Source organism: Oncorhynchus gorbuscha, linkage group LG07 (genome assembly GCF_021184085.1).
Source record: "Oncorhynchus gorbuscha isolate QuinsamMale2020 ecotype Even-year linkage group LG07, OgorEven_v1.0, whole genome shotgun sequence".
Taxonomy (NCBI): Eukaryota; Metazoa; Chordata; class Actinopteri; order Salmoniformes; family Salmonidae; genus Oncorhynchus; species Oncorhynchus gorbuscha.
Genome location: NC_060179.1, coordinates 7,403,584 through 7,427,543, shown reverse-complemented (window position 1 = coordinate 7,427,543; position 23,960 = coordinate 7,403,584). Strand labels below are relative to the sequence as shown.

The following is a 23,960-nucleotide window of genomic DNA, read 5'->3' as shown; positions in this document are numbered from 1 at the left end:
ACATTATGGTGACATCACAAAATATATGTTACCAAAAAACTTGCATACTGAATCTCGGACGATACGAAAGAGCGGTTGAACAGGCTGGTAATAGGGGTTGCAACAGTGGCGGCGGATAGTTTTAGAAAGAGAGGGTCCAGATTGTCTAGCCCAGCTGATTGGTACGGGTCCAGTTTTTGCAGCTCTTTCAGAACATCAGCTGTCTGGATTTGAGTGAAGGAGAAGCTGGAGAGGCTTGGGCTGCGGGGGGAAGGGGGGGTGCTCTTGTTCTCCATGGGCTTGCAGTGTCCCAAAACTTTTGGGAGTTAGAGCTACTGGATGCAAATTTCTGCTTGAAAAAGCTAGCCTTTGCTTTGGGTATTGGTTCCTGACTTCCCTAAACAGTTGCATATCGCAAGGACTATTCGATGCTATTGCAGAACGCCACAGGATGTTTTTGTGCTGGTCAAGGGCAGTCAAGTCTGGGGTGAACCAAGGGCTATATCTGTTGTTAGTTCTGCATTTTTTGAACGGGGCATGCTTGTCTAAGATGGTGAGAAAATTACTTTTATAGAATGACCAGGCATCCTTGACTGACTGGATGAGGTCAATATCCTTCCAGGATACCCGGGCCAGGTCGATTAGAAAGGCCTGCTCGCAGAAATGTTTTAGGGAGCGTTTGACAGTGATGAGGGGTGGTCGTTGACCGCGGACCCATAGCAGATACAGGCAATGAGGCAGTGATCGCTGAGATCCTGATTGAAAACAGCAGAGGTGTATTTGGAGGGCAAGTTGGTCAGGATAATGTCTATGAGGGTGCCTAAGTTAACGGATATGGGGTTGTACCTGGTGGGTTCCTTGATGATTTGTGTGAGATTGAGGGCATCTAGCTCAGATTGTAGGACTGCCGGGGTGATAAGCATATCCCAGTTTAGGTCACCTAACAGAAAGAACTCAGAAGCTAGATGGGGGGCGATCAATTCACAAATGGTGTCCAGGGCACAGCTGGGTGCTGAGGGGGGTCGATAGCAGGCGGCAACAGTGAGAGACTTATTTCTGGAGAGGTTAATTTTTTAAGATTAGAAGTTCAAACTGTTTGTGTATAGACCTGGAAAGTATGACAGAACTTTGCAGGCTCTCTCTGCAGTAGATTGCAACTCCTCCCCCTTTGGCAGTTCTATCTTGACGGAAAATGTTGTAGCTGGGTATGGAAATCTCAGAATTGTTGGTGGCCTTCCTAAGCCAGGATTCAGACACGGCAAGGACTGGGTTGGCAGAGTGTGCTAAAGCAGTGAGTAAAACAAACTTAGGGAGGAGGCTTCAGATGTTGACGTGCAATGAAACCAAGTTTTTTTCGATCACAGAAGTCAACAAATGAGGGTGCCTGGGGACACGCGGGGCCTGAGTTTACCTCCACATCACCCGAGGAACAGAGGAGGAGTAGGATGAGGGTACGGCTAAAGGCTATCAAAACTGGTCGCCTAGAGCGTTGGGGACAAAGAATAAGAGGGGCAGATTTTTGGGTGTGGTAGAATAGATTCAGGCCATAATTTGCAGACATGGGTATGGTGGGGTGCGGGTACAGCGGGGGTAAGCCCAGGCACTGAGTGATGATAAGAGAGGTTGCATCTCTGGATAAGCTGGTTATAATGGGTGAGGTCACCGCATGTGTGGGAGGTGGGACAAAGGAGGTATCAGATCTATAATGAGTGGAACTAGGGGCTCCGCAGTAAACTAAAACAATGATTGACTAACCTAAACAACAGTATAAAAGGCATATTGACATATGAGAGAGACATACAGCGAGGCATAAAGTAATCACAAGTGTTGATTTGGAGAGCTAGCTAAGACAAACACAACATCTCATCGGCTAAAACAACAACAGGTAAAATGGCGAAGAATGGGCAGAGGGTCGGTTAATTACACACAGAGCCTGAGTTCGCGGCTGGGGCTGGCACATAAACAAACAAAAAATACATAATAAATAAATAAATATATAAACAGAATGGAGTACCGTGATTAATGGACAATCCAGCGGGCATCAGCTATGTAGCCAAGTGATCATATTGTCCAGGTGGCAGCAATAGATGGAACATGGAGGCCGCAGAGTAGTCGTTACTACACTAGCACGCTGCGTTTAAAGTTAGTAGCCCGGGGCTAGTAGAAGTGTCTGCTCCGACGGAGGCCAGTTGAAGGCACAGCGGATGGAGTATTCGTCGGCAGACCTGTCGTGGTGGTGACTAAGGACTAACGATCCAAGCCAGGTGGCGAAAGAGGTATTGTAGTTGTAGTAATTTAGTTTTCTATCCGGGAGATGCGCCTGGCTCACAGCTAACTGGTGCTAGCTTCAGGGCAGAGGCGTCAGCCACTATACCCACTCGGTAGCAGCAGTGATCCGGTGCCAATGTCCAGAGCTTACGGCAAGGATCCGGTGGAGTAGTGTGTTCTAGCCGTGTTTGGGTGGAGTCCGAGTGAACAACTGAGTAGGCCTGGAGGTGGGCCTCAGGGATAGCTTCGGTACTGGGTAACTCGGTGGGTGCTAGCTAGCTGTGCAGAAGTTAAAGGCCGCTAGCAGTGGCTAACAATGACTAAATAGCTTGTAGCTAAGGTTCAAAACAATATGGCTGTAGTCCGGGCCTGATTGTCAAAAGAAATCCTGATTTAAAGAAGCAATAAAACTGTCCTTCTTTAGACTAATTGAGTATCTGTAGCATCTGCATTTGTTTGTTCGATTACAGGCTCAAAATGGCCCGAAACAAGGACCTTTCTTCTGAAACTCGGCGAAGTCTATTTTTGTTCTGAGAAATGAAGGCTATTCCTTGCGAGAAATTGCCAAGAAAATGAAGGTCTCGTACAATGCTATGTACTATTCCCTTCACAGAACCGCGCAAACTGGCTCTAACCAGAATAGAAAGAGGTGTGGGAGGCCCCGGAGCACAACTGAGCAAGATGACAAGTACATTAGAGTTTCTAGTTTGAGAAAAAGATGCCTCATAAGTCCTCAACTGGCAGCTTCATTAAATAGTACCTGCAAAACACCAGTCTCTACGTCAACAGTTAAGAGGCAACTCTGAGATGCTGGCCTTCTAGGCAGAGTTGCAAAGAAAAAGCCATATCTCAGATTTGCCAATAAAAATGTAAAATTAAAATGGACAAAAGAACACTGACACTGGACAGAGGAACTCTGCCTAGAAGGCCAGCATAACGGAGTCGCCTCTTCACTGTTGACTATGAGACTAGTGTTTTGCGGGTACTGTTTAATGAAGCTGCCAGACATGTGAGGCTGGGTGGCAGGTAACCACTAGGCTACCTGCCACCCCAATTATATAGAGCCATTATTTCAAGGAACTCCCTTCCTTCTCATATTGCTCAAAAACAGATGAAGCAACACCTTATGGCACAACGCCTCTCCTCTATTTGACTTAGGATATTCTGTGTGTATGTATTGATTTAAATAGGCTGTGTGTGATGTTTTTAAATGTTTGAAGTTCTCTCATTGAGAGGTTCTTGTCTATTGATGTTCTGTATTATGTGATGTTTCATGTTCTGTGTGGACAACAGGAAAAGTAGCTGCAGCTAATGGGGATCCTTATGAAATACCCGAACATAATAATAACCTGGATGGATGGATGGATAGATCTGGTCTGAACATACTGCCTATGGTAATATGATTTACTGTGTCTGGAATTATTATGAGAGCTAACATCACCCATAGGGAGGTACAGCTGATTATTATGAGAGCTAACATCGCCCATAGGGAGGTACAGCTGATTATTCTTAGAGCTAACATCACCCATAGGGAGGTACAGCTGATTATTATGAGAGCTAACATCACCCATAGGGAGGTACAGCTGATTATTATGAGAGCTAACATCGCCCATAGGGAGGTACAGCTGATTATTCTTAGAGCTAACATCACCCATAGGGAGGTACAGCTGATTATTATTAGAGCTAACATCACCCATAGGGAGGTCCAGCTGATTATTATTAGAGCTAACATCACCCATAGGGAGGTACAGCTGATTATTATGAGAGCTAACATCACCCATAGGGAGGTACAGCTGATTATTATGAGAGCTAACATCGCCCATAGGGAGGTACAGCTGATTATTATTAGAGCTAACATCACCCATAGGGAGGTACAGCTGATTATTCTTAGAGCTAACATCACCCATAGGGAGGTACAGCTGATTATTATGAGAGCTAACATCACCCATAGGGAGGTACAGCTGATTATTATGAGAGCTAACATCGCCCATAGGGAGGTACAGCTGATTATTCTTAGAGCTAACATCACCCATAGGGAGGTACAGCTGATTATTATTAGAGCTAACATCACCCATAGGGAGGTCCAGCTGATTATTATTAGAGCTAACATCACCCATAGGGAGGTACAGCTGATTATTATTAGAGCTAACATCACCCATAGGGAGGTACAGCTGATTATTCTTAGAGCTAACATCACCCATAGGGAGGGAAAGCTGATTATTCTTAGAGCTAACATCACCCATAGGGAGGTACAGCTGATTATTATTAGAGCTAACATCACCCATAGGGAGGGAAAGCTGATTATTCTTAGAGCTAACATCACCCATAGGGAGGTACAGCTGATTATTCTTAGAGCTAACATCACCCATAGGGAGGGAAAGCTGATTATTATTAGAGCTAACATCACCCATAGGGAGGGAAAGCTGATTATTCTTAGAGCTAACATCACCCATAGGGAGGGAAAGCTGATTATTCTTAGAGCTAACATCACCCATAGGGAGGGAAAGCTGATAATATCTAAAGAAAGTTTAATGTCAATAATAATACATCATTGGACTGGAGTCTTTATTGAGTTATTTGCATGACCAATATGGATAGCTGTAGTGGGAGACACTGAGAGAAAACGACATTTCTTTGATCATCTGCATTGCTTAATGTTAGCATGTAGCTTAGTGGTTAGAGAGTTGGCGCCAGTAACCGAAAGGTTGCAGGATTGAATCCCCGAGCTGACAATGTAAAAATCTGTTGTTCTGCCCTTGAATAAGGCAGTTAACCAACTGTTTCCCGGTAGGCCGTGATTGTAAAATAAGAATTTGTTCTTAACTGACTTGCCTAGTTAAATAATGGTTCAATTTTAAAACATTTTTAGTGTATGTTTTCTTGGATTTTAAAACATTTTTAGTGTATGTTGTTTTGGATTTGGGGACTTTGAAAAGACCCCTGGTGGCACGTCTGGTGGGGTAAGTTTGTGTGTGTCAGAGCTGTGCGTAAATTGACTATGGAAACAATGTGGAATTTTTAGCACATTAATGTTTTTTATTAAAAGAGGACGTGATCTAGTCAGTCTCTCCTCAACTCTTCGCCAAAGAGACTGGCATGCATAGTATTTATATTAGCCCTCTGACTACAATGAAGAGCAAGATATGCTACTCTGTTCTGGTCCAGCTGCAGCTTAACTAGTTATTTTCTAGCAGCACTTGACCACATGGCTGGACATTAATCAAGATAAGGCAAAACTAGATCCTGCAGGACTTGCTTTGTGGAGTGTGGTGTAAAACAAAACAGACCATCACTTTATTACGGACCTTTCCCCATCTTTACAACCATTGAATCTACATGTTTTGACCATGACAGTTTACAATCTAAGGTAACACCTAGTAATTTAGTCTCCTCAACTTGTTCAACAGTCATTCATTACCAGATTCAGCTGAGGTCTAGAGCTTATTGAATGATTTGTACCAAACATAATGTTCTTAGTTTTAGAGATGTTCAGGAGATGTATATATCTATCCCTCTCTCCTCTCATCCATCCCTCCTTCCTCTTCTTAGTTACAGTAATTGTGGCCCTGACAGCAGACAAATATCATTCCACAGCACCCAGGGAAATGTGTTTGTGAGTGTGTTTTGCAGACAGATATCATTCCACAGCACCCAGGGAAATGTGTTTGTGAGTGTGTGATGCAGACAGTCCCCATATTAGACACACATTACTGCACAGCACCCAGGGAAATGTGTTTGTGAGTGTGTGATGCAGACAGTCCCCATATTAGACACACATTACTGCACAGCACCCAGGGAAATGTGTTTGTGAGTGTGTGATGCAGACAGTCCCCATATTAGACACACATTACTGCACAGCACCCAGGGAAATGTGTTTGTGAGTGTGTGATGCAGACAGTCCCCATATTAGACACACATTACTGCACAGCATGCAGGACCCATAATAACAGAGGAGAATGGATTAGACGTTTGGTTTAACTACACTTCCCCTGCGCAGTTCCAACAAGCAAACTCGTTATGCGCCTATGTAACAGAGACGTAGGGACTCAGGAAGCAGGTGCAGTTAGTGAGTTTAATAATAACAAAACATGGAACGATAACGAAACGAGAGAAGCAATCGACATGGTGTCATGACTCTCCTGTGAGGATCCAAAGATCAGGTTACATTGGATCCACGACCACCAGAGCCCTCTCACCCGCAGAGGGGAGGAGGTAAGATGTGTGGGTTTTATGACACCGCACGCCAATCGTAAATTGTATGCAGCAGGGAACTATTTTTGTTCGTCAGGAGTGGTGATTGGAATGTTTGCTTTGTTACAGAGACATTTTGCCACCCAAAACTCTATCGTCCAGAAGTGAACACTGGGACAATATTTTAAAACATCTGGATGTGGGGAATGATGAGGGATGGTCTATGTAACATTAATGTCTATTTTGTGATGTCATACATTTTTTTATAAACATGTTATAACGAAAATATTGTAACATGAAGAGCTTTCCCACTGTGTCTGTCAGATTTACATCCTTTACATTGTGTAGGAATGTGATTTTAGTTTTCTAACGAGATCACAGTTTTGATGATAAGTTGCCCATTAAGTAGCCAATGAGAAACTACCTTTTTCAACCAGAGTGCTTAAAAGGACTGGGTAAGAATTAACATACCATACCAGAAGACGTGAGACTTTGGTCCACACGTTGAAATGATTACAAACTCTGAAACCCTCAACCTCAACACTAGATGAGAAGATAACCTCACCTACAAGACCAGCAAAGCGTGGAGCGTTAGCTACATGTGGGAAATGGTTGAAACATTGAACCAACATGGGGTGAAGAAGATAAACTCACCAGATGTTACCTGAAAATGAACAGGCTGCAGCTGCCCGTATAAAAGGGGTTCAGACTCTGACTATCCACACAAGCTAAGAACAAGTTCTGAACAAAGCTCATTGGAGACCGGACAACTAAGATGAAGGACATTATGACATCTGGTGGACAATCAGAGTATGTACAAGTGGCCGCAGAAAGGCCAACAAAACCCTCTTTCAAGAAGGTTTGATTTCAAGAGAGATAGAGGACTAATGATGGCATTCTAACACGTAAATACATTAATTGCTTCTTATTCCAAAACGGGTGGCGGTTTGTGTGCAAGGTAAATGATTCATGTGAAGACAGTCCTAGAATGTATCCACGATAATTATCAATTTTTCTCTCTCTTTTTTCCCCACCCCCTTCTCCATCTCTGTGTAATAAGCCACCGTACTGTATATTGTCAGTCCACTAGGGACTTTTGCTCATGTAAGTGTGTATGTGTATTCTGTGTTATTATTTAGTTAGTTAGTAAATAAATAATTAAATCAATTTGTGCAGTACTGAATGATGAGCAAAAGTTGGGGTTCTTGCGGATTCAAGAGGGTTACAACTGTTCAGAATGAGTCTGATATGAGGTAATGATTAATAAGTGACTTATCGATATGTAACATATCTTCTAGAGTTGAATTCATGAGATGGAAGCTCGTTTTAACAACTTCTTCCCGTGGTGCCCCAAATTCCTATTGATTTCATTGTTACTTGATGAATTTAATTGGTTAACAATTAAACATAGTAAGTGGAATAAATAGCAGTCATCAGATCAAGCAACAACATTTTGGAGTCCCTGTGCGAGGAATCTAAGACAGAATTAGACTTTGCTGTTGAATTTAGTCAATATGAATTGTGTAGCAGATTACGTTATACACCGTTAGAGACGGATTTGTTGTTGACCTGTGTGTGTGTTTCCATTTGAACAAGATACTGGAAATATTCCCCTCCGGTGTTGCATCCTGAGTAAAGATCAGTTTAGGGTGAATTATACCATTTCTAGGGCTAGGACATATGAACCAGCCTATGAAGGACATTTGAGAAATATATTTGTTAGGCCAAAGTGAAGTTATTATCTTCCCGTCTCTCGCGTTTCAGGAGCGTGAGTAGACCACGGCGAGTACTTTCTTATGTTACCGGGTGTTCCGGTAGATTGGGCTGACCGTGAGACGTCATTAGTTAACCCGTTCCCCAATTGAAAGGAACCTGTGTGTGTGCATGGAAGTGAACATTTCCTGTTAACAGCTAGCTCTGGGAGAGCAGCCATTTACCTTTCATCTTTCAGGGCGAAACCGTGTGTCAACGGACATTCCGCATGGTGGGAATCCCTTGTGAGATCAGTTTTCAGGGTTAAGTGACCACTTATGGTGAAGAATCGCCAATATATATGTATATATATTAAAGACAACGTCTTCTCACATTTGTAACAACGGGTTACACTTTATGATATCCAACCAATCTCAACTGATTGGTGTCTCATTCAATGTAACAGGGGAGTTAAATTGCCAAACAAACATTTTACCAGGTTGATCTATGGATAAAGACCATGTGAATTTGTTCCAACCAATGAAACATTTTAGAATTTTGCACATTATCTTAGATAAAGTGATGCCAACAGGTTAATTCAAGTTTAATTCCCAGATAGAGTATGATATATATATATATACAGGTATGATTTAAACATTGACATCGATGAATCAATACAATTTGCTTTTGCAAGCTCATTGAAGCCCAAATCGCATCAGTACTCATCCAATATTGACACAAGTTCCACTTTCGCGTAAATCCCGTGTGTTTCGCTGGCTGGCTGTCCTTCATGTTTTGTTTCTACAGCTGAGCCAGCTGGTCATGGTATTGACGAAGTTGGTGTCCTTGTTCACCGACCATCTGGGAGATGATCAACTGCTGCCTCCATTTGTTGAGGTAGTGTTCTGTAACGTAGATGTCCTTGTTCACCGACCATCTGGGAGATGATCAACTGCTGCCTCCATTTGTTGAGATAGTATTCTGTAACGTAGATGTCCTTGTTCACCGACCATCTGGGAGATGATCAACTGCTGCCTCCATTTGTTGAGGTAGTATTCTGTAACGTAGATGTCCTTGTTCACCGACCATCTGGGAGATGATCAACTGCTGCCTCCATTTGTTGAGGTAGTATTCTGTAACGTAGATGTCCTTGTTCACCGACCATCTGGGAGATGATCAACTGCTGCCTCCATTTGTTGAGGTAGTGTTCTGTAACGTAGATGCAGGGAGTCAGGAAGCTGGTGTTCTTAGTGAGTTTAATTATAACAAACATGGAACGATAACAAAACAAGAGAAGCGTTTGACATGATCATATTTAAATGTAATTTTATTGGTCGCATACACATATTTAGCAGATGTTATTGCGGGTGTAGCGAAAGGCATGTGTTCCTAGCTCGAACAGTGCAGGAGTCTCTAAAAACAATTCACAACAATGCACACAAATCTAAAAGTAAAATAATGGAATTAAGAAATATTAAATATTAGATTGAGCAATGTCGTAGTGGCATTGACTAAAGTACTGTAGAATAGAATACAGTATATACAACTGTATAAACAGTTGAAGTTGGAAGTTTACATACACCTTAGCCAAATACATTTAAAGTCAGTTTTTCACAATTTCTGACATTTAATCGTAACAAAAATTCCCTTTCATAGGTAAATTAGGATCACCACTGCATTTTAAGAATGTAAAATGTCAGAATAATAGTAGAGAGAATGATTTATTTCAGCTTTGATTCATTTCATCACGTTCCCAGTGGGTCAGAAGTTTAAATACAGTCAATTAGTATTTGGTAGCATTGCCTATAAATTGTTTAACTTGGGTCAAACATTTCACAAGCCTTCTACAAGCTTCCCACAATAAGTTGGGTGACTTTTGGCCCATTCCTCCTGACAGAACTGGTGTAACTGAGTCAGGTTTGTGCTCGCACATGCTTTTTCAGTTCTGCCCACACATTTTCTATAGGATTGAGGTCAGGGCTTTGTGATGGCCACTCCAATACCTTGAATTTGGAAGTATTCTTGGGGTCATTGTCCATTTGGAAGACCCATTTGCGACCAAGCGTTAACTTCCTGACTGATGTCTTGAGATGTTGCTTCGATATATCCACATAATTTTTCTTCCTCACGATGCCATCTATTTTGTGAAGTGCACCAGTCTCTCCTGCAGCAAAGCACCCCCACAACATGATGCTGCCACCCCCGTGCTTCACTGTTGGGATAGTGTTCTTCAGCTTGCAAACCTCCCCCTTTTCCTCCAAACATAACGATGGTCATTATGGCCAAACGGTTCTATTTTTGTTTCATCAGATCAGAGGACATTTCTCCATGTGCAGTTGCAAACCGTAGTCTGTATTTTTTATGACGGTTTTGGAGCAGTGGCTTCTTTCTTGTTGAGCGGCCTTTGTGATTAAGTCAATATGAGACTCGTTTTACTGTGGTTATAGATACTTTTGTACTTGTTTCCTCCAGCATCTTCACAAGGTCCTTTGCTTTTGTTTCTGGGAATGATTTGCACTTTTCGCAACAAAGTACGTTCATCTCTAGGAGACAGAATGCGTCTCCTTCCTGAGCGGTATGCCCGTTGTGTGGTCCCATGGTGTTTATACTTGCATACTATTGTTTGCACAGATGAATGTGATACCTTCAGGAATTTGGAAATTTCCCCCAAGGATGAACCAGACTTGTGTTCTACAATTTATTTTCTGAGGTCTTGGCTGATTTCTTTGGATTTTCCCATGATGTCAAGCAAAGAGGCACTGAGTTTGAAGGTAGACCTTGAAATACATCCACAAGTACACCTCCAATTGACTAAAAACTCATAATTTTCAAATAAATTCATTAAAAATCCTACAATGTGATTTTCTGGATTTTCTTTCTCATTTTGTCTGTCATAGTTGAAGTATACCTATGATGAAAATAACAGGCCTCTCTCATCTTTTTAAGTTGGAGAACTTGTGCAATTGGTGGCTTACTAAATACTTTTCTGCCCCACTGTGTGTGTATATATATATATAGAGAGAGAGAGATTTATTTTCAGGAGTGGTACATCCCTGCCTTCTCTGAATAATTCCGCAGCACACTGTCACACATTCTTCTACAGTCATCCTCTTTTTACTCCACATCACTATCTTTCACTCTCCTCTCTCTCTGTCCATCTCTGTCTATCTCTCGCTCCATCTCTGTCTATCGATCTCTGTTGTTTCTGTTGTTAGGTGTTGCTGTTATGTTTGAAGGTCACCACTTGTTAAGTTGAACCGCTGCTGACTATAATGTCTGTCTCTATCTAGTTACGAAGCTCTGTGCAGTCACGCGCACACACACTCACATTCACCTACTCACACACAAGGCAACAGCGACTTCATCTTATCCACCATTAGAGCAGAAATGTTAACTCGTTTAAGGAGCATGATCATCAATTCCAGGACAGACATGTGCATTCCACTTTAGTTGCTCCCATAGCTTTTATAGAGACAGTTTGATCAATCGATGTAATGAATAGTTATGTCCATTTTTGGTGGCTTGTTTGTTCAGCATCCTTTATTCTGACATGGCTAGTTTAGACCAGGCTGACGTCTTTATGTATTGAACAGTAGTGTGTGTGTGTGTGTGTGTGTGTGTGTGTGTGTGTGTGTGTGTGTGTGTGTGTGTGTGTGTGTGTGTGTGTGTGTGTGTGTGTGTGTGTGTGTGTGTGTGTGTGTGTGTGTGTGTGTGTGTGTGTGTGTGTGTGTGTGTGTGTGTGTGCGTGTGTGTGTGTGCGTGCGTGCGTGCGTGCATTTGTATTTATTAGGGATCCCCATTAGCTGATGCCATGGTTACTCTAAGGCCCTTACATTACTTGTAAATCAAAAGATAAAACAGTACATCATGTAACATTATCACACCACTACATATCTACAATACCAAATGTATAATACCACCATACAACAATATTACAATGTGCGTGTGTGTAGAGTGCTTATGTCTGTACATTTGTGGTGCGTCTCTTCACAGTCCCCGCTGTTCCATAAGGTGTATTTTTACCTGTATTTTTACCTGTTTTGTTATCTGACTCTACTGCCTGCATCAGTTACCTGATGTGAAATAAAGTTCACAGTAGTCACAACTCTATGTACTGTACTGTGCTCTTCCAATAGTCTGTTCTAGACTTGGGGATTGTGAAGAGACCTCTGGTGGCGTGTCTTGTGGGCATGCATGAGTGTCTGAGCTGTGTGCTAGTAGTTTAAACAGACAGCTCGGTGGATTCAGCTTGTCACCACTTCATACAGACACAAGTAGTGATGAAGTCAATCTCTCCTAGAATTTTGAGCCATAACAATTTATGGAACAGCATCGACTGTGAAGAGACACACACAAATGTACAGACACAAGCGCTCTACACACACGTACATTGTAATATTGTTGTATGGTGGTATTATACATTTGGTATTGTAGATATGTAGTGGTGTAATAATGTTATATGATGTTATTATTATATTATTATGTACTGTTTTATCTTTTGATTTACTCAAAAGCATGTAGTTAGTAAAGATTGAAAAAAGTAAGGGGCCTAAACAGCTGCCCTGGGGAATTCCTGACTCTTTCTGGATTATGTTGGAGATGCTTCCATTAAAGAACACCCCCTGTGTTCTGTTAGACAGGCAACTCTTTATCTACAATATAGCAGGGGTTGTAAAGCTATAACACATAAAAAAAATTCCAGCAGCAGACTATGGTCGATAATGTCTAACAAAACAGCCCTCACAATATTTTTATCATACATTTCTCTCAGCCAATAATTTGTGTAAGTGCTGTGCTTGTTGAATGTCCTTCCCTATACGTGTGTTGAAAGTTTGTTGTCAATTTGTTTACTCTACAATAGCATTGTATCTGGTCAAACACAATTTTTCCCAAAAGTTTACTAAGGGTTGGTAACAGGCTGATTGGTTGGCTATTTGAGCCAGTAAAGGGGGCTTTACTATTCTTGGGTAGCGGAATGACTTTTGCTTCCCTCCAGGCCTGACCGCACACATTTTCTAGTCAGCTTAAATTGAAGACATGGCAAATAGGAGTGCCAATATCATCTGTTATTATCCTCAGTATTTTTCCATCCAGTTTCAGACCCCAGTGGCTTGTCATTGCTGATAGACAACAATAAATGTTTCACCTCTTCCACACTCAAAAGTACAATTATTGCATTTGTTGCTGGCATATCATGGTTTTCTAATCTTGCCCATTTAAAAATGAATTAAAGTAGTTGGCAATGTCAGTGTGTTTTGTGATGAATGAGCCATCATTTCAATGAAAGATGGAGCTGAGTTTGCCTTTATTCCCAAAATGTCATTTAAGGTCCTCCAAAGCTATCATTCTTTATATCATTTGTTATTGTTTCATAGTATAGACCAGCAAATATTCTTACATCATCAACATAAGAATCACTACAAACTTGTTGTATGACCTCTTATACACTATATTAGGCCCAGCCTTTGGAACTTTGGTTTTCCTATATATGGCTACTATATTCACTACTATATTCACTAGATTATAGATATTCCTAGATATGATAGATACTATATTCACTAAATCCAATTGACTTCGATACTGCTTTAAAGCAAATATCTGCAACATTAGCAAAGATATGATCAATGCATGTTGATGATTTCAGTTCCTGTGCTGTTCGTAACTACCCTGGTAAAGGTTGACTGATAACCTGAACCAAGTTGCAGGCACTAGTTTACAGTTTGAAGCTTTTTCTTGAGTGGGGCAGCTTGATGAAATCCAGTCAGTATTTAAATCACCCAGAAAATATCCCTTTCTGTTGAAATGACATATATTACCAAGCATTTCACACATATTATCCAGATACTGACTGTTAGCACTTGGTGGTCTATAGCAGCTTCCCACCAGAAAGTGGCTTTAGGTGAGGCAGATGAACCTGTAGCCATATTACTTTAACAGTATTTAACATGAGATCCTCTAAGCTTTACAGGAATGTGGTTCTGAATATAGACTGCAACACCTCCCCCATTGGCATTTCTGTATTTTCGGTAAATGTTTTAACAATGTATTGCTACCACTGTATCATCAAGGGTATTGTCTGAGTTTCAGAAATAGTTAGAATATGAATGGCATATGTTGCAAGCAAGTTATTGACTTCATGAACCTGGTTTCTTAGGCTACATATGTTAAGGGCTATTCTTTATAACTTTTCTGTGTTGCCTGATTGATTTTAATGCTTTACTGGGAAGCTTATCAGAAGTAGACATGCTCATGTTATTTATATTGGAGCTGATAGTGCAGGGTGAGCTGCACTTCCTACTAGGGCTCACCGCCTCAGTGATAACAGTCTAACTCTGGTTCATAGGCACATGATTACTTCATACAATAGCTTTAAGATCAACAGAGGTATGCAGGGCAGATAGGAGGCACATTCATTAAGTTACTTACATTGTGTCAGCCAACTCCCCTGCAATAACGCACATTTGATGCGGCATTATGACAACTCAGCATCACAAAGGTATGGATTAACTGAGCTAGGCTTTGGCATCGCTGTCTCAACGCAGCCTTGAAATGCGTGGCCAGAGTGGAGGAGCCAATATCTTCTGTGTCAAAGTTATCTATAAAAGTGTTTCCAGCAGAGCTGCAGTAATCTTTTAGCCAGGTGTGTGATGCCAGTAGGTGGCTGAATCTTCCACAGCGTACCGGAACTTTCCCGCTGCATACCGGACCTGAAATGATTGGCTTCCTTTTTGGAATCTTTCAGTTCTTTAAAAACAATTTTCAGACGTTCCGAGGTAGCCCTCCTGATGTCATGTGCATTTCATTTTTGTGATTTTTTTTTTGCTTAATCATTCGTCTCTTCAGACAACTTCAACCCCACTATGACCTGTCTGTTAGTTTGTTTCTACTGTTACTGGTACTGGTAAGGTGTTGACGTTAGCTCTGCTACAGGACGTGTCTTGCATAATATAGCCCAGTTCAAACTGTACATCAAAGTAACACTGTTAGAACACAGTTCATAAAAGGTCCACACACAGAGGATAAAAAAATAGGAATCGCAACATTGAGAATTTTAGGGCATTTTCTGTCTCACACAATCTCTCTCTGCAGTCAATACACAGTACTCTATGGTTCCAGATCTCTGTAAGTTATATAGAGGAGGATCTGATACAAGACTACATTGGTTTCACACAGAGATACACTCCAATGGAGAGTCATTAATCATTCTCACAAAATACCTTTCACTAGAGCCATGGAGCCACCCCTGCTGCAGCCCTATTCCCAGTGGACCAGCACCAGTTTAAGTCCCTGCACAAGCATCTGGGGTTGTCTATTTCACACCTGCATCTCTCTCTCCTCTCTCTCTCTCCTCTCCTCTCTCTCTCCTCTCTGTCACCCCTCTCCTCTCCTCTCTCCTCTCTACTCCCTCTCTCTCCCCTCTCTCTCCTCTCTCTATCCTCTCTCTCTCCTCTCTCTCTCTTCTCCCCTCTCTCTCCCTTCTCTCCTCTCACAATCTCTCCCCTCTCTCCCTCTCCTCTCTCCTGTCTCACAATCTCTCACCTCTCTCTCTCTCTCTCTCACCATCTCTCCCCCAATATCTCTATCTCTGAAGTGACAGACCAATGATTAATGTTTTAATGGGATGGTTTTCTGAGAGCTGCACGTTTAAAGAAATGGAGAAAAATAATACAGACATGTCAATGTGTTTCCCTGTATTCCTTTAAAATATGTCTATTGATGCACCAGCACCTTAGACAGTGATTACAGCCTCGAGTCTTCTTGGGTATAATGCTACAAGCTTGGCAAACCAGTATTTGGGGATGGAGTAGGATAGCTATTTTCAGTTCTCTCCAGAGATGTTTGATCGGGTTAAAGTCCGGGTTCTGGCTGAGCAACTCCAGGATATTCTGAGACTTGTCCCGAAGCCACTAATACATTGTCTTGGGTGTGTGCTTAGGGTCATTGTCCTGTTGTAAGGTGAACCTTCGCTCCAGTCTGAGGTTCTGAGCGCTCTGGAGCAGGATTTCATCAAGGATCTCTCTGTACTTTGCTCTGTTCATCTTTCCCTCAAACATGACTAGTCTCCCAGTCCATGCCGCTGAAAAACATCCCCACAGCATGATGCTGCCTCCACCATACTTCACCGTAGGGATGGTGCCAGGTTGTCCTTCTGGAAGGTTCGCCCATCTCCGCCAATGAACTCTGGAGCTTTGTTAGAGTGACCATAGTGGTTTTGGTCACCTCCCTGACCAAGGCCCTTCTCCCCTGATTGCTGAGTTTGGCCGGGCAGCCAGCTCTAGGAAGAGTCTTGGTGGTTCCAAACTTCTTCCATTTAAGAATGAAGGAGGACACTGTGTTCTTGGGGATCTTCAATGCAGCAATAAAAAATTATTCCTCAGGATCTGGGCCTCGACAAAATCCTGTCTCCTGTCTGGCTCTTTGGACAATTCCTTCGACCTCATGGCTTGGTTTTTGCTCATTCACTGTCAACTGTGGGACCTTGTATAGACAGGTGTGTTCCTTTCCATATCATGTTCAATTAATTGACTTTGCCACAGGTGGACTCCAAGTTGTAAAAACATCTCAAGGATGATAAATGGAAAGGATGCCCCTGAGCTCAATGTCGAGTCTCATCACAAAGGAATGTCATTTTATGCTGTAGCGTTATGATTTCCCTTCACTGGAACTAAGGGGCAAGGAAAAAAGAAAAACAGCCCCAGACTCCCAAAAACAGTAAACTTGAGCGTGCATAACTAATCACCCCCCCCCCCAAGTCAGTACTTTGTAGAGCCACCTTTTGCAGCACTTACAGCTGCAAGTATCTTGGGGTATGTCTCTATAAGCTTGACACATTCACACATGCCTACCACTTTGAAGATAAAACATGCCTACCACTTAGAAGATAAAACATGCCTACCACTTTGAAGATAAAACATGCCTACCACTTTGAAGATAAAACACGCCTACCACTTTGAAGATAAAACACGCCTACCACTTTGAAGATAAAACATGCCTACCACTTTGAAGATAAAACACGCCTACCACTTTGAAGATAAAACATGCCTACCACTTTGAAGATAAAACATATTTTATTTGTGAAACAAACATTGAGAGTGCATAACCATTCAACCCCCCCAAAGTCAATAATTTGTAGAGTCACCCCTTTTGCAACAATTAAAGCTTCAAGTCTCTTGGGGTATGTCTCTATAAACTTGGCACATCTAGCCACTGAGATTTTTGCCCATTCTTCAAGGCAAAACTGCTCTAGCTCCTTCAAGTTGGATCGGTTCTGCTGGTGTACAGCAATCACACCACAGATTCTCAATTGGATTAAGGTCTGGGCTTTGACTAGGCCATTCCAAGACATTTAAATGTTTCCGCTTAAACCACTCGAGTGTTGCTTTAGCAGTATGCTTAGGGTCATTGTTCTGCTGGAAGGTGAACCTCCGCCCCAGTCTCAAATCTCTGGAAGACAAACAGGTTTCCCTCAAGAATTTCCCTGTATTTAGCGCCATCCCATCATTCCTGCAATTTCCCAGTCCAGTTCCCCAGTCCCTGCTGATGAGAAACATTGCCACAGCATGATGCTGCCACCACCATGCTTTACATTGGGGATGGTGTTCTCGCGGTGATGAGAGGTGTTGGGGTTGTGCCAGACATAGCATTTTCCTTTATGGCCAAAAAGCTCAGTTTTAGTCTCATCTGACCAAAGTACCTTCTTCAATATGTTTGGGGAGTTTCCCACACGCCTTTTGGCGAACACTAAACATATTGAATGATTTTTTTCTTTAAGCAAAGGCTTTTTTCTGCCCACTCTTACCGTAAAGCCCAGCTCTGTGGAGTGCACGGCTTAAAGTGGTCCTATGGACAGATACTCCAATCTCCGATGTGGAGCTTTGCAGCTCCTTCAGGATTATCTTTGGTCTCTTTCTTGCCTTTGATTAAGCCCTTCTTGCCCGGTCGTTGAGTTTTTCCTTCTCTTGGCAGGTTTGTTGTGGTGCCATATTCTTTCCATTTTTATTAATGGATTTAATGGTGCTCAGTGGGATGTTAAAAGTTTCTGATATTTTTTTATAACCCAACCCTGATCTGTATTTCTCTACAACTCTGTCCCTGACCTGTTTGGAGAGCTCTTTTTTCTTCATGGTGCCCCTTGCTTAGTGGTGTTGCAGACTCTGGGGCCTTCCAGAACAGGTGTGCAGTATACATACTGAGATCATGTGACAGATCATGTGACACTTAGATTGCACACAGGTGGACTTTATTTAACTCATTCTGTGACTTCTGAAGGTAATTGGTTGCACCAGATCTTATTTAGGAGCTTCAAAGTAAAGGGGGTGATATGCACACACCACTTTTCAGATTTTTTTTTTTTTTTATATTTTGAAACAAGTAATTTTTTCATTTCACTTCACCAGTTTAGACTATTTTATGTGTGTCCATGACATGAAATCCGAATCAAATTCAATTTAAATTACAGGTTGTAATGCAACAAAATAGGAAAAACGCCAAGGGAGATGAATACTTTTGCAAGGCACGGTATACTATAACATTTGTAGTATCTATCACTTTCTATCACTAGCTATATGATTATCTAGCTACCAGCTCACACTGAAAAATGTTGTCTGTCATCCAACGTCATTTATCCAGATTACTGATTCCCTTCACTGATATTTTCTTGTTTCTTTGTGTGTGTGTGTGTGTGTGTGTGTGTGTGTGTGTGTGTGTGTGTGTGTGTGTGTGTGTGTGTGTGTGTGTGTGTGTGTGTGTGTGTGTGTGTGTGTGTGTGTGTGTGTGTGTGTGTGTGTGTGTGTGTGTGTGTAGACCATCGGGCCTAAGGAGGGTTGGCAGGTGTACAGCTCAGCCCAGGATACTGACGGGCGGTGTATCTGCACGGTGGTGGCTCCTGAACAGAACCTCTGCTCCAGAGACGCCAAGGGAAGACAGCTCCGCCAGCTACTGGAGAAGGTCACACACAAAGCAATACAGACACATACAGTACATACTCTCTCTATTAGGGCCGGTTCCAGGGCCCTGTGTCTGCTAGGGGGCCCCCAACCCCCCAAATGAAATAAGTATATACTGTATTTTCATTTTTGTAACTCAGTCAGGTTCTCAATTTACTGTTGAGCGTTAGGTGCAATTTCAAAATTTTTATGTGCGTCGGCAGTTTTTCCCTGATAGTCTGTCAATGAGCCCCCATGTCAGTTCAGGCAGATCACTCGAGATTGACTTCGGAATTGGACATCTGTCCTGCCACGAGTGGCAACAGTGTGTGCTCTTACCATCAAGTACAGTAGACTTGGGTTTTGCTAGTGTCTTGTAGACTGGGTGAAAAATGGTTGTAATTCCATTCGAAGGTAATCCCATGACTCAAATAGAATAACATTTGATTTGTCAATTGTGCCAAATACAACACCTTACTGTGAAATCCTTACTTACAAGCCCTTAAAACCAACAATTCAGAAAAACTATTTTAAGTAAAAATAAATCCACTTTTTTTTTTACTAAAGCAAGAAAAAAAAGTTACACAATCAATGAACAATAATGAGGCTATATACATGTACAGGGGGTTTCGGTGCCGAGTCAATGTGCATAGATAATAAACAGCGAGTAGCAGCAATGCAAAAAAGGGGGTCAATGAAAATTGTCCAGGTAGCGATTTGATTAACTTTTTAGCAGTTTAATGGCTTTAGGGTAGAAGCTGTTAAGGACCATTTTGGACCTATAATTGGCGCTCTGGTACCACTTGCCGTGCAGTACCGCCTGGTATAGAGAGCTCCTGGATGGCAGAAAGCTTGTGCCTGGTGATGTACTGGGCCATACGTACTACCCTCGGATGCCGAGCAGTTCCCATACCAAGTGGCGATGCAACCAGTCAAGATGCTCTCGATGGTGCAGCTGTAGAACTTTTTGAGTATTTGAGGATCCATGGTAAATCTTTTCAGTCTCCTGAGGGGGAATAGGCATTGACATGCTCTCGCCACGACTGTGTTGCTGTGTTTGGCCCATGATGGTGTGTTATTGATGTGGATGCCAATGAACTTAAAGCTCTCCACCCACTACACTACAGCCCGCTCGATGTTAATGGGGGCGTTCTCCTGTAGTCCCCGATGAGCTCTTTTGTCTTGATCACATTCAGATAGAGGTTGTTGTCCTGTTTCCACACTGACAGGTCTCTGACCTCCTCCCTGTAGGCTGTCTCATCGTTGTCGGGAATCATGCCTACCACCGATGTGTCATTGGCAAAACTTAATGATGGTGTTGAAGTCATTTGTGGGTGAACAGGGAGTACTGGAGGGGACTAAGCACACACCCCTGAGGTGCCCCCGTGTTGGGGATCAACGTGGCAGATGTGTTGTTGCCTACCCTTACCACCTGGGTGCAGCCTGTCAGGAAGTCCACGATCCAGTTGCAAAGGGAGTTGTTTCGTACCAGGGTCCTTAGCTTAGTGATGAGCTGTAGTAGTCAAAGACCATTATTCTTACGTATGTGTTCCTTTTGACCAGGTGGGAAAGGACAGTGTGGAGTGCAATCGAGATGGGGCAGTATGCGAATTGTAGTGAGTCTAGGGTTTCTGGGATGATGGTGTTGATGTGAGCCATGACCAGACTTTCAAAGCACTTCATGGCTCTAGATGTGAGTGCCATGGGACGTTAGTCATTTAGGCAGGTTTTCTTGGCGCACATGGACTGTGGTGGTTTGCTTGAAACATGTATATTTTACAGAGTCGGTCAGGGAGAGGTTGACATGTCAGTGAAGACACTTGCCAGTTGGTCAGCGCATGCTCTGAGTACGTGTCCTGGTAATCCGTCTGGCCCTGCGGCCTTGTGTGTATTGACCTGTTTAAAGGTCTTACTTACATTGGCTATGACGAGCGTGATCACACAGTCGTCAGGAATAGCTGGTGCTCTCATGCATGTTTCAGTGTTGCTTTCTATTTAGTTAATCTGGTAGGCTCTAGGCAGCTCAGGGCTGGGTTTCCCTGTGTAATCTACTCAACACCTACCATAGAATCAAGACAACACCTACCATAGAATGAAGACGACACCTACCATAGAATGAACACGACACCTATCATAGACTCAAGACAACACATACCATAGAATCAAGACAACACCTCCCATAGAATCAAGACAACACATACCATATAATCAAGACAACACATACCATAGAATCAAGACAACACCTACCATAGAATGAAGACAACACCTACCATAGAATCAAGACAACACATACCATAGAATCAAGACAACACATACCATATAATGAAGACAACACCTACCATAGAATCAAAACAACACCTTCTACCATATTGAATGTGCTTCTGTTTGCTGTAGTCCAGAACATATTGGAGGTAGTTGTATTCTCTGGTCCAGGTGCAGAACATGTCCCAGTCCATTGAGGTGTTGAACCTGAGGACCCAGAGGGACTTCCAGTACGTCATGAAGATGGAGAATCAGATGAAAGGGCTCCAGACCACGCTCAGACAGATAGAAGACGACAGGAAGACCATTATAACCAGGAACTTCCAGGTACAGCACATTACAGCACTAGGATACATTAAAGTACAGAACATTACAGCACTAGGGTACATTAAAGTACAGAACATTACAGCACTAGGATACATTAAAGTACAGAACATTACAGCACTAGGATACATTAAAGTACAGAACATTACAGCACTAGGATACATTAAAGTACAGAACATTACAGCACTAGGATACATTCAAGTACAGAACATTACAGCACTAGGATACATTAAAGTACAGAACATTACAGCACTAGGATACATTAAAGTACAGAACATTACAGCACTAGTATACATTAAAGTACAGAACATTACAGCACTAGTATACATTAAAGTACAGAACATTACAGCACTAGGATACATTAAAGTATGGCCTCTTCTATCTTCTCCTTCTACCATTATGGCCTCTTCTCTTCTACCATTATGGCCTCTTCACTCTACTCTTCTACCATTATGGCCTCTTCTCTTCTCTCCACTTCTACCATTATGGCCTCTTCTCTTCTCTCCACTTCTGCCAATATGGCCTCTTCTCTTCTACCATTATGGCCTCTTCTCTTCTACCATTATGGCCTCTTCTCTTCTATCATTATGGCCTCTTCTCTTCTCTCCACTTCTACCATTATGGCCTCTTCTCTTCTGCCATTATGGCCTCTTCTCTTCTACCATTATGGCCTCTTCTCTTCTCTCCACGTCTGCCATTATGGCCTCTTCTCTTCTCTCCACGTCTGCCATTATGGCCTCTTCTCTTCTACCATTATGGCCTCTTCACTCTACTCTTCTACCATTATGGCCTCTTCTCTTCTCTCCACTTCTACCATTATGGCCTCTTCTCTTCTCTCCACTTCTGCCAATATGGCCTCTTCTCTTCTACCATTATGGCCTCTTCTCTTCTACCATTATGGCCTCTTCTCTTCTATCATTATGGCCTCTTCTCTTCTCTCCACTTCTACCATTATGGCCTCTTCTCTTCTCTCCACTTCTACCATTATGGCCTCTTCTCTTCTGCCATTATGGCCTCTTCTCTTCTACCATTATGGCCTCTTCTCTTCTCTCCACGTCTGCCATTATGGCCTCTTCTCTTCTCTCCACGTCTGCCATTATGGCCTCTTCTCTTCTACCATTATGGCCTCTTCTCTTCTCTCCACGTCTGCCATTATGGCCTCTTCTCTTCTCTCCACGTCTGCCATTATGGCCTCTTCTCTTCTACCATTATGGCCTCTTCTCTTCTGTCATTATGGCCTCCTCTCTTCTCTCCTCTCCTTCTGTCATTATGGCCTCCTCTCTTCTCTCCTCTCCTTCTACCATTATGGCCTCCTCTCTTCTCTCCTCTCCTTCTGTCATTATGGCCTCCTCTCTTCTCTCCTCTCCTTCTACCATTATGGCCTCCTCTCTTCTCTCCTCTCCTTCTGTCATTATGGCCTCCTCTCTTCTCTCCTCTCCTTCTGTCATTATGGCCTCCTCTCTTCTCTCCTCTCCTTCTACCATTATGGCCTCCTCTCTTCTCTCCTCTCCTTCTGTCATTATGGCCTCCTCTCTTCTCTCCTCTCCTTCTACCATTATGGCCTCCTCTCTTCTCTCCTCTCCTTCTGTCATTATGGCCTCCTCTCTTCTCTCCTCTCCTTCTACCATTATGGCCTCCTCTCTTCTCTCCTCTCCTTCTACCATTATGGCCTCCTCTCTTCTCTCCTCTCCTTCTACCATTATGGCCTCCTCTCTTCTCTCCTCTCCTTCTGTCATTATGGCCTCCTCTCTTCTCTCCTCTCCTTCTACCATTATGGCCTCCTCTCTTATCTCCTCTCCTTCTGTCATTATGGCCTCTTCACTCTTCTCTTCTACCATTATGGCCTCTTCTCACTTCTACCATTATGGCCTCTTCTCTCTTCTACCATTATGGCCTCTTCTCTCTTCTACCATTATGGCCTCTTCTCTCTTCTCTTCTACCATTATGGCCTCTTCACCTCTCTTCTGTTCTACCATTATGGCCTCTTCTCTTTTCTTCTCTCTTCTACCATTATGGCCTCTTCTCTTTTCTTCTCTCTTCTACCATTATGGCCTCTTCTCTTTTCTTCTCCTTCTACCATTATGGCCTCTTCTCCTCTCTTCTGTTCTACCATTATGGCCTCTTCTCTTTTCTTCTCTCTTCTACCATTATGGCCTCTTCTCCTCTCTTCTGTTCTACCATTATGGCCTCTTCTCTTCCATTCTACCATTATGGCCTCTTCTCTTCCATTCTACCATTATGGCTTCTTCTCTCTTCTGTTCTACCATCATGGCCTCTTCTCTTCCATTCTACCATTATGGCCTCTTCTCTTCCATTCTA

At 42.6% G+C, this 23,960-nt stretch overlaps 1 protein-coding gene across 1 annotated transcript in view; it reads left to right on the top strand.

Annotated features, from left to right (window-relative positions):
- Positions 1-23,960, top strand: part of LOC124039095 (noelin-3-like) — a 45,050-nt gene that overhangs the window by 13,750 nt on the left and 7,340 nt on the right. Inside the window, exons 2-3 of the mRNA XM_046354976.1 lie at positions 18,934-19,077; positions 21,489-21,644. Coding sequence (XP_046210932.1) covers positions 18,934-19,077; positions 21,489-21,644 — 300 coding nt within the window. The remainder of the gene's footprint in view (positions 1-18,933; positions 19,078-21,488; positions 21,645-23,960) is intronic.